This window comes from Prosopis cineraria, unplaced genomic scaffold, assembly GCF_029017545.1.
Source record: "Prosopis cineraria cultivar Desert tree isolate PC_DT_omini unplaced genomic scaffold, ASM2901754v1 PC3, whole genome shotgun sequence".
NCBI classification, from domain to species: Eukaryota; Viridiplantae; Streptophyta; class Magnoliopsida; order Fabales; family Fabaceae; genus Prosopis; species Prosopis cineraria.
The window spans coordinates 37293587-37305245 of NW_026555334.1; the positions used below are offsets into that span (position 1 = coordinate 37293587).

The following is an 11659-nucleotide window of genomic DNA, read 5'->3' on the forward strand; positions in this document are numbered from 1 at the left end:
AAGTGGAGATTATGTTTTGACAAGTAGTCATTTTTTATTAACGAACACTCATTCACATTTAACATAAATTTGAAAATTTGAAAAAGTTTAGTCATAAGGAGGAACAAACGTAGATTATGTTTTAGCAAACAGTTATTATTAATTGACAAGTACACAATCACACTTTACAATAAACCATTTACTAATTGACAAGTTTAAAATACAAAAACAAAAGCAAGGGTATTATAATATTTTATCATCTAAAATTATTTTCAAATTAGTTCACTAATAATACAAAGATATTTCACAATTTTTTGGTTATTGTTTGATACTAAATTGCCTTAGCAACCCTTAAATGATGTTTGAAAAAATGACAATTAGAAACTTCATAAGAACATTAATAACAATTATAGATATTGAATTATAAAATCTCAATAACAAATCATGATTTTTACTTGTAATAAATTATATTTTTTTAATTAGCTCGAGAATCACAATAGTTTTGGTCAATCCCCAATTAACACTACAAATATTTTTAACTATCTTTTATTGATTGTCTAAGCGGTGGCAAAAAATCACAAGTAATTAATTTGTGATTCATAAGTGATTCTCATAAGTTCCTAATTGGCATTATAAATAATTTCAAGCATATTTAATAAATTTTTTAAATAATTTATTTATATATTAATATCAAAAAAATTTATAAGTGACTGACTTACAATTTACAACTTATTCTATTAAATTTCTAACCAACATATCAAAAATTCAAATTATATTTATTTAATTTCTTAAGTAATTTATTTATAGTTTGACAACAAAAAAATAAAATTTATAACTAATTTTTATAAATTTTTAATTAATATTATAAATAATTTTAAGTATATTTAATAAAATTTTCAACTAATTATCCGCATTTACATTTTAGTAACTTATAGTCTGTAATTGTCTAAAATTTTTAGGGTCCTTAATTGTCATTGTCCCATGATATTTTTTCTTTTCCTTTCTTTCTTTCTTTTATTTTTGGGGTCCGCGCATATAATGGAAAAAGGAAAAAAAAGAAGCGAAATTTTGTAATGCCGTCCGTATAAAAAAATCTGGGACAGTGCCGTGATTCCAAACCTCAAACCCTAAAGCCTTCGGCCGCACTTCAGCGAGTATCCATCCGGCAATGGGGAGGAAGCGAAAGCTCACGCCAAAACCTGCTGAATCCGTTGAACCCCCATTGAAGCAACAGCATCAACAGCAGCAGCAGCAGGAATATGAACCAGAAGCAGAGCAAACTGTTGAAGACCAAGATAACGGAGCCGAGTATGAGGAAGTTGAAGTGGAAGAAGAGGAGGAGGTAGAAGAAGAGGAAGAGGAGGAACAAGAACCAGAAGGAGCCGGAGATGATAGCGCTATTCCCGATCACTCCCAAAATGCGAATGACCTGGCATCTAAGCCCCATTCAACATCCGCGGCTGCAACATCAGTAACCGGTCCACATGGAAAGGACGACGATGACGACGAGCCGATACATAAGCTTCTGGAACCGTTCAGCAAGGAACAAATTTTAAATCTGCTGTACGAAGCGGCGAATAAACATCGCGATGTAGCGGATCGGATCCGCAAGGTGGCTGACGAGGACCCCGTACATCGAAAAATCTTCGTACACGGCCTCGGATGGGACACAAACGCTGATACCCTCATCAACGTTTTCAAGCAGTACGGTGAAATTGAAGATTGCAAGGCTGTATGTGACAAGGTATCCGGTAAATCCAAGGGGTATGGCTTTATCCTCTTCAAATCGCGTCGTGGAGCTCGCAATGCGCTGAAGCAACCGCAGAAGAAGATCGGGAATCGAATGACGGCCTGTCAGCTGGCTTCGATTGGCCCGGTTCAACAGCCAGTTGCTGCACAATCAACCCCGACACAACCGGTATCAGAGTATACCCAAAGGAAGATTTACGTTAGCAATGTTGCGGCCGATTTAGATCCTCAGAAATTGCATGTCTTTTTTTCGAAGTTTGGGGAGATCGAGGAAGGACCATTAGGGCTTGATAAGCTGACTGGGAAACCAAAAGGGTTCTGCTTGTTTGTGTACAAGAGCATTGAGAGTGCCAGAAAGGCATTGGAAGAGCCTCATAAGGAATTTGAGGGCCATATGTTGCACTGTCAGAAGGCAATAGATGGTCCAAAGCCGGGAAAGCCTCAATATCAGCAACATCAGAATCCTCAGAGAACCCAATTCCAGAGAAATGAGACCACTTCATATGTTGGTGGGGCTGCTACCGGGCAAGGGCATCTGATGGCACCGGCGGGACCTGGTATGGGATTTAACCAGCAGGCGGCTGCACAGACGCTAAGCCCAGCCCTCGGGCAGGCTTTGACAGCACTGCTTGCAACTCAAGGGGCTGGATTGGGGCTGACCAATTTATTGGGAACTCTAGGACCAGCTGCTACAGTAAACCCGGCTGTTCCTTCTGCAGGCCATGGAATGCAGGGTGGTTACAGTAACCAACCAAATATAAGCTCGGGTGTCATTGGTGGATATGGAAATCAAAGTGGTTTACAGGGGACATATCCGAACCAGCAGGCCGGACAAAGTGGTTCTGGAAGAGGGCAGCATGGTGTTGGCCAATATGGTGGCGTTGCCCCTTACATGGGGCACTAGGTATGCCTATGTTCTACTCGTATTCTTTCCTCCATTAACTCATCGTTGGAATCTATATTCCTGATTTCCACAAGAGAATTCTCCCTATCTTGATTTGTTTCCGTTTAAATGCTATGATTATTAGATGATAGAATTGGTGCTTTTTATCTTGTAATAATAGGTAAAGGAGCATGAACCTTAGAGTTTGATGATGAGTTGATGCTGTTCATTGAGGTTGATGTGTTTTTACATGAACTAGGAAGAAGAACTTGGGGTTTTTTTTTCCCGGTTTGCTGCTAATTCTTTGCATTGGATGAAAGCATCAGATTCATATTCTTAATATGATCATCTCTTCTCGGTAAATCCTTGTTTGGTGGTTGCTGTTGCGTTGTAGGGTCTTTCTGGCAGAACACATCCTATATTCACTTGTGGAGTAGTCTTGTAAAGTCTTTGTTAATGGTTGCAGCACGGTTTTCACTACATATACATAGTTAGATATCGACCCTTATTACGCCACTACCTGATGTTCCAAGCAAGTTAAGAGCATCAAATCATTTTGAACTTGCATTTGACTGTTTAATATCTCTTTCAACTAAGTTTATTAAAATCTGGTTTTTGGACACCTCATTCCTTTCACTCTTGAAATTGGTTTTCATGCTTTATTATTCATTTTGCAGATTCCACATAATCAGTCTTTTATTACTGGCCTGGTGATTCTTCTGAAGTTTAAGGAGCTGATGCAAATGGCGTCTTTATAATGAAATGTTACTTACTACAATGATCAGTATTTAAACTATCAAATGGAGTTCTGTTTTCCCCATCTTTTTCCATCCTGGCTTCTATTTCAAAATATTGTATTTTAACTTTTTATTCATCTTTAAAAACCCTTTGGAACTGTTTTAGACTTTTAGTGCCGTGAATGTAGTTTTATATGTACTTTGGGGGAGTTTCAGATGATGAACAAAAGACATTTTAGTTTATCCCTGTATGTTTCACTATGCTCGCACTTAATATTCTATAATCTATATAACGGGGTGTTATTTTCTCTTTTTCTCTTGTTTTTAAATAAATTTATTTTTTATTTATTGCATTATCTTTCTTTGTTATTTTTTGAACACCTGATGCTTGAAATGAAACTTTGATAGTATGCTAAGTTGTTTTCAGATCCTGGGTATAATTGCTTAGAAACCAATAGCTTATGTGATTATTTTTACTTTAAATGTATGCTTACTTGATTTTGTGCAGGTTCTTTGTGTTGCAGGTTTGACAGTCGTAACTACTATGTTATTATATTAAATATATTAAGTATATCAACAAGTGTTTAATGATGAAATCAGTTTAAATGAAAGAAAAAGATAAATGGTCGTGAAGCAAGTTTGAATTTTATCAGATTTTGTAAAAGCATTGAACTTTTTTTAAGGGAAGGGTAGGGACTAGGGTTCCTCAACTATGAACCTAACCAGTATTTTCCTTACTCGGTAATGTTCTTTTGGCTGTTATGTGATTATTTTTTTCTGCGGAAACCCAGATTTAAGAAATACGCCATCACTCCTCACTGTGGGTTGAGTAACACTTTCCCTTTTGTTTTTGTTTGCCTGCCTTCTTTTCACTGAAACAAGCCTTTCACTGTCACCCTTATATATGCCTATAATTGCTGAAGCAGTTATGGAGTAGTTTATTTTTAAATGATTCAGTGGGTTTCTTGACATTCTTTGTTTTAATTTGCGTTTATTTTGAAACTCGCAAACTGTTGTATGTTGCTTTGTTACAGGAAATAAAACCATCGTATAAATTAAAATTTATCTTATAAGCGTGTAGTTAGTTTTATTACAAAATGTGCTTCTGAGGTGCTTGTATCCAAAAATATGAGGCTGGTTCAGTAATTATGATAACGGCCTAGTTGGTTGCTAACTGTCCTCAAAGAACTAGGTGGCTTACAAGGACTGGAAGGTAAGTAGCAGTTTCAAGGATGTAGTTTTAATGTGTTTGTTGGCAATTGAGTGTGTTGTTGTGCTTTTTGTGTTTAAAAAGAATCTTGAAAGAGCTAAATTGAGAAGGTTTTTTTCCCCCTCTTGTGAGGGCCAAATGGAGGGAGAAGTGATTCTTGAGAAAGCCGATCGTTAATTTCTTGGTAGTTCAGTTGTCAGACAACCGTGACTTACTTCCGTTATGTGTTGGAAGCTCAAGCTCCAAATTCATGTGCAAATAGACTCGTTAGATGAATTCAAAATTTTTAGATGAATTCACTGAGAGCCTCATCTTTTTTCACTTCTACATTTATTGGAGCCTTTGTTCACCATCGTTTTTCCCCCCCTAAATCGGCGACATCGTTTTTTAATTTCTTCACAGTTTCAAGTTAAATGTTTTTTCGATTGAAAATGCTTATATTTTTTCAATTATGTAGTGTACTCTAACATTTTTTTTCCCTTTGTTTTTATTTTGGTTTTCTTTGATGCCTTTTGCCAGTCTTGGTCTTCGCTTCTTGTTTAGTTAAATGTTTTTTGGATTGAAAATGCTTATATTTTTTCAGTTCTGAAGTGTACTCTAGCATTTCCTTGTTTTTATTTTGGTTTTCTTTGATGCCTTTTGCCAGTCTTGGTCTTCACTTCTTGTTTGTTACTTGTCTCAAAAATCCTTAATGACCTGAAAAAATGCTTGTGTCAAAAGATTGCTTTCTGTTTGAAGTGATTTTATGTTCTCGTCGATGGTTGTCACGTCTTGTTCCCTTGGGCTTACTATTAAAACAAGGCAAGTCCTCGTCGATGGATGGCCGGATCTTTGTGCCCCGGGAGGGTGGGTGTAGGGGGTTAATGGTAGCAAAAAGTTGATTAAATTTCTGCAGTAATATAATATTGGAGGTCAAGTGTGTTTACAACGTGAAAGAGCTACAAGTTTGCAGTTCATCTATGAAGGTTTTACTTTAGTGGCGAGGATTGGGATTGGTGAGGGAATCATCGGAATAGAATGACTCGGAACGAAACATTCTGAGAGTAGTCGCCCAAGTTTTGCAGCAAGGATTGGAGGAAAATGGCCTGAGTAAAGAATACCAGGGTGCTCGTATGCCATTTTTGAGTGTATATTTTCAGGTGTCGGACATCCATGCTCGTGGGGAAAGAAAAATGAAATGAAAAAAATCCTGCAGAGGGTCCAGGATATACCTTCATCTTCCCCGCCTCAGGTCCTCACTTCGGGTGGATAATTTTGTCTCCATTTTTTTCATAAGCAGTTTTTCTTGGGCCATTTGTTTTTTTTTTTTGGGGGAGGGGTGCTTGGAGTTGACGGTGGTGCCTATTTGATTCAATTAAAATTTGTTAGAATATGAATATAAAAATAAATGAAATATATGTGCGTAACAATGGTGTCATTGATTCAAATAACCCAAAAAAATTGTGTTCCGGAAATTTGTGGGAGTACTGGATGCTGAGTTGACTATCATCCCTTACAAAGCATAAAATCGGGAGCATTCTATTCTTCTTAATCACCAATTTTATCTGGCTCGAATTTTCAGCCAAAACTTGAAAGAGGCTGCCCCACTAGCTAGAGACGTAGGACAAAAAATTCGTCAGTTTTATATGGCTAATTTGATACGGAATTGGCATGTTGGGTATGTCTAAGGAGAGCGATGGATAGAGCGTTTTTCTATCTCCCGTCGACCCTGTTAAAAGTAGCACAAATGTGTTCATGAGTTGAAAAAAAAAAAAAAATTATCTAGACCTTATTTTAATATTTAGTTGTGATGATTGAGATCATTGGGGACCTGATGCAATACCTTAGCTGGCAAACTCAACATATGCATGATCTGATTGGTGAGGCTGCAAATTCAGTACTTTTACATTTTTTTGGGGTAGGGAACACATTTCCTACTCTATTTTTTTATTTAAAAAAAAAATTCTTAATTCTGTTTTGAGGTACTGCCACTTACGAAATGTAAGCATTTTTTTCTGATGAAAATTTGAACTTTGATTTTTCATGTTTCGAAAGAGTAGTTCTGTTAAATTCAACTTCTGATGGTAAACTTAATACTCTATTTACTATTTAGGGTATGTTTGGAGAACGTCCCAATAGGTTGAGATGGTTCTAAACTAGGTTGGGATATTAGAAGTTCAAAAACTGTTATTTGGATGCAAAAAAGTTGCAAGCAGTGTTTGATGTGAAGCCGTAAAAGGTGGCTTTAAAACCCAGTGGTGGGGAAAAAAGAGGAGAAAAGGAAAGATGATGAAAGAAAGCTGATGTGATGACAATGTTACACAGGCTCCAACATGTGGGACTAGAGGTTTTTTTTTTTTTTTTTTTAAATTTTAAGTTACACAGTTTTATTAACCATTTTTTTTAACAACGTTGCAATGGAAGAGGATGGGAAAAAAGGAGAGGATTCATGCTCATTTTTATGCTTTATTTTGAAATATTAGAATTTATTTTTCAATTAGATTAGATTAATTCATTGGCAATATTATAATTGTTTAGGTTTATGTATAAATTTCAATTAAGATGATTAATAGTGTAATTCAATATTTTGTAATTTATCATTTTATTCTGCCTTTTAAAAATTTAAGATTTTTTAATTTGTCAATTTATTTTATCTTTTAGAATTGAATATTTTGTAATTTCTAAATTTATTTTGGCTTTTTATAATTAAATATTTTGTAACTTATCATTTCATTCTACCTTATTTAAAAAAAAATTGTAATTTAAAATTTATTATTTTTTGCTAGAGATCAAATGAGTAAAAAAAAATCATCAAATTCATATCTTATTATTATTATTATTATTATTATTATTATTATTATACATCTAAGCTGGTTTTTGAACTCAGATCATTCAAATAAATTTGAGTTTGTCCAATTAACTTTTAAAACAAAGTTTTCAAATATAAATAATGTTATATCCACAGATTTTTTTTTTTTAAATCTCAATTTGTTTATGTCAGTTGAGTTCTAACTTCAGCTGAAAATTGTTCAACTCTAACACATAGTGTCCCGGGGTCCTATTATGCAAGATGTGCAGCTGAAACACGGCAACACTCACGGCTTGGGCAAATATTCCTCTGCTCCTGGGGTAGCCCGTTCTTCATTTAGATTTTGTTGTCCGACCAAACAACAAAAACAAAAAGCCACACGGCCCAATAGTTATTTTTCACGGCTCAAGTAGGCTCATCTGGTAATTGAGTTAACCAAACGCGCGCATGATACGAAAAGATTTAGGGCGTGTTTACCCAAATCTCAGTTGGGATGTTAAAAACACTTTGGGAAGGGGAACAAAATCACGTTTTGGTAGAAAAATGTTCAAAAGGACTTATGGACCAAACATGGCGTTGGGTTTGAAGCAAGTTTTTCTGGCTTCTGTAGGGTAGGTGCGGTCAGTGCGGGTATTAAATAGAAACATTTAATTTTTTGTTACAATTTCTGTCTCTCCTCCATGTGGTACTTGCACAAGACAGACTCGTACATCTCTAAAAATTTATTACGCCTTTTTAAATGTTACTTCTTTTGTTTTTATATATAAAATATTTTTAATCAAATTTAATATATCAATAAAAATTTATTATTTAATTAAACTTATATAAAAATGTAATAATTTTTTAATTTAATCCTTAATAATATTATAATTAATATTATGATAGTGATAAAAATATATAATTAATGATTCATTTTATTTTTTATGATGAGGATAAAATTATTTAATTATTTAAAAATATTATTGTCACTACTTATATTTAGGAATAAAATAAACTTTCAAAAAACACTTTATATATAAGGACAAGAGGAGTATGATGTAAAATCATTTTATTGTACCCTTTTAAAAATCTATTTTTTTAAAAAAAATATTATTTTAATCTTAATATTTTTTTAAAAAAATATTAAATTAGTCATAAAAATATATATAAGAAAATTTGTGTTCATTTTCTCATTATAAATTTTAACTGACTTTTAAATTAAATTATTCAAATAAATTTTAGTTTGTTCAACTAATTTTTAAATAAAAAGGTATTCAATCATAAATCATGTTAAATTTATAAACTTTTCTTTAAACTTTAGTTTATTAATCTTAATTGATTCTGATTTTTAATCCAAGCACCTTTAACAAATTATGGACTTATTTAACAAAATAACTATTTTTTTAAAAAGAGTAATCTTGAAAAATAATTGAAAATATTGATATATTTAATTAGAGTTGCTAATTTTAACTTGTTTTCATGATCCAAGTGAAAGTTGTTAAATGTCTCCTAGGTATTATTTTAAATGATAAATAGTACAGTTTATTTTTTCGGTTTTCATGTGGTACATTAGACTCGTCGTAATTTGACAATAATTGACTCAATGTTTTTGCTGGAGGTTATTGTAAATTTTTTAACCTGAATTAAATTACTAAATATAACATTAGAAAATAAGAAGAAAGTAAAATAAAATACGTATGGAAATTGAGAAGGGAAAATAGACCGCATCCATAATTTTATTCTTGTGATTTTTAGTGTGTGTTTGGATTAAAAAATTTATAACTGAGGTTAGAAAAAATATTTATGACTTTAATGTAATTTTTATTTGGATATTTTTTTTTCAGAAGTCAGTTTGATAAATTAAAATTTTTTTAGATGATTTAATTCAAAAGTTAGTTTAGCAATATAATGATAAAAAAAGACATAAATTTTATTATATATTTTTATAATTAATTTAATTTTTTTAAAAAATATTAAACTTTGTAATTAACCAACATTCTGTTTTTAAAAAATTAAACTTTAAATTATAATTGTATTTAAAAATATAATGTTAAAAAAATTTAAAATAAATTAATATATATTAAATAGGCTAATTAATTAGAAATTCTTCATCAACATCTCTCTTGCTTTTGTCAGTAAAACATAAAAAAAAGCTCTCCCTCTCATGTTGAACACTGATGCAGAAATAAATAATAATAAAAAATTTAAATAAATTAAATGCTTTCAATACTCAACATTAACGCAGAAGCTATGAAAATGAGTTTTGAAAAAAAAGTTCATCTAGACCCTAACTTCAGTTAAAATTTTTTCTCAATTCAAACATGATTTTTATTTTGTAATGAGCTTTTAATATTTTTAATTAAGGTTTGAGTGTTTTCAACTTTAATTTGAAGCTAATCCAAACATAGCTTCAAATATTACAAGTCCATATTTCCACGGTTGATCCAGCTAAGCTAGCCGCCAGCCTACAACGTTACTAGCTGAAATGGTATTTCTGCTCTGAATGGCATTTTCTAGACTGAAGGATGGAAACCAGCGACGCAGTGAAGAGTGAACTACGAGGACTGATAAAAAAAAAAAAAGAAAAGAAAAGAAAAGAAAAAGAAAACTTAAGGAGCGTGATTAAAAATTTGATGAAACTGTAAAAATTAACGCATTAATATTTCCTTAATTAAACCCAAAAAAAAAAATATCACGTCGTAAGAATCTAATACTAATTCTTTCCTTCTCAAAATTTGAGCGTACGGTTCTTAAGTCGAGATTCAAATATATCTGCGCGACTGTGCCCCGTAGATTTTACAGCATCGCTTCACGGAACGATGCTTTTTTTTTTCTTTTCTTTTTTTTTGTGAATGAGCTGTGCTTGTCCACTCTATTTTGCAAAATCTGTTCCTTCAACTTTAAGAATTAGGGTTTCTCGTATCAATTAAAACAACTTGAAAAGTTATATATATATATATATATATATATAAAAAGAACAACTTGTAAAGAATGTCACAACATAGAAAATTATTTGAGTACTACAAGGAAGCACAAAGAAGCTAGCGCTCTTTAATTAATTAATTTAAAAATGGGGAAAAATGCAATACGATATATCTAATGCATAATTATATTAATTTGATGATGATAGACATAAGAATATGTAGGGAAGTGGGCATGGCCAGACGTCCGTGGCTGATAGAATGGGATGGTGTGGAGCATCCGCAACTGGCAGAAGAGTTGGCTCCCAACTTCCTCGAGGAATGAATTAGTCACACTGCTCTTTGTTTTAAAAAAAAGGAATGAAGCCGACACTGAGACAATAACTCTGGCAATCTGGTCCTAACAATGACACTTCTAATCCTTTTAATTATTATTATTACTAACTAAATCCCACTGATCTCAACGGCTATCACACCCAAAGCCTCTAAAATAATCACCAACCTTCTCATTTCTTAATCACTGACCATACGAATGTATGTATCAATGAAGATAAAATTTATTAATTAAGGTGCGAATGGGAGAGGGAATTAGGGGTGATAACATGGAAAAACATGGGCACGTGCTTCTCCTCCTCGGTGGAAGGCGCACGCAGGTTCTTTTGACTTTGTCCGTTTCCTCATAGCCTTTTGGGTCACGTGCTAAGAGTTTATATGCGTTTTATTATGTGATAAATTAATCAGTATAGAAGAAAACTGATAATTCCGTTGTGTGTGTGTATATATAGAATGGACTTATTTGGGAAGTTTCCAAAATGAATGGTCATTTTCAGAGAGTTTAATTTTGTGTAAAAGGATCTTTCATTGAGGGTGATCATGATCAAGTACGTCAGCTGTTTGTTTGTTGAAGAGTTCTAGAAGTCGCTTTTTTTGGTGCATGTTAAGAGAGGGAGGAAGCAGTCCTTGCAAACTTAACTAAATCAGCCTATTAGGATTCCAACTGCTTTAAATGAATTCTCGTCCTTCAAAAGAAAAGCCAGCACACATACTTTGAGTTCCAACATATCTTGTATTACTATTTATTGCAAGCCAAGCCAAGCCAAGCCATCTGTCATACTTATAATGTACATTATTTTACACATGAAGAAATGCTTAGTCAGTATCGCGGAAACCCTTAATGAATATATATATATATATATATATAATGCGTCAAAATCACTGCTATGATGCGTAGATATGTGTCAAGTATTGCGTAAGGGCAAGATCAATAATATTAGGTTATCCATATACATGGATACATATATAACATAGTCGACAAATCATGCATGCAGTGCCCTCACAATATAAAGTGTAATATATAAAAGGTAATGTTTTGCTTATGCCCTTTCTAGTTACATGAAATGCATATTAATTGTC

The 11659-nt window shown here is 32.9% G+C and overlaps 1 protein-coding gene across 4 annotated transcripts; it reads left to right on the forward strand.

Annotated features, from left to right (window-relative positions):
• Positions 1-1049: 1049 nt before the first annotated feature.
• LOC129305396 (UBP1-associated protein 2A) lies at positions 1050-3656 on the forward strand. Of its 4 annotated transcripts, XR_008591985.1 has the most exons (4): positions 1050-2632; positions 2793-2969; positions 3078-3147; positions 3289-3656. XR_008591985.1 is itself a non-coding variant. In XM_054945432.1 (2 exons), exon 1 carries the CDS (start codon positions 1148-1150, stop codon positions 2630-2632), a length of 1485 nt encoding a protein of 494 aa, XP_054801407.1. In that variant the 5' UTR covers positions 1051-1147; the 3' UTR covers positions 3289-3656. The 4 variants fall into 4 exon arrangements, 1 of the variants encoding a protein (XP_054801407.1); XR_008591983.1 differs by lacking the exon at positions 3078-3147; XR_008591984.1 differs by lacking the exon at positions 2793-2969 and having other exon boundaries at positions 3006-3147.
• Positions 3657-11659: the final 8003 nt, after the last annotated feature.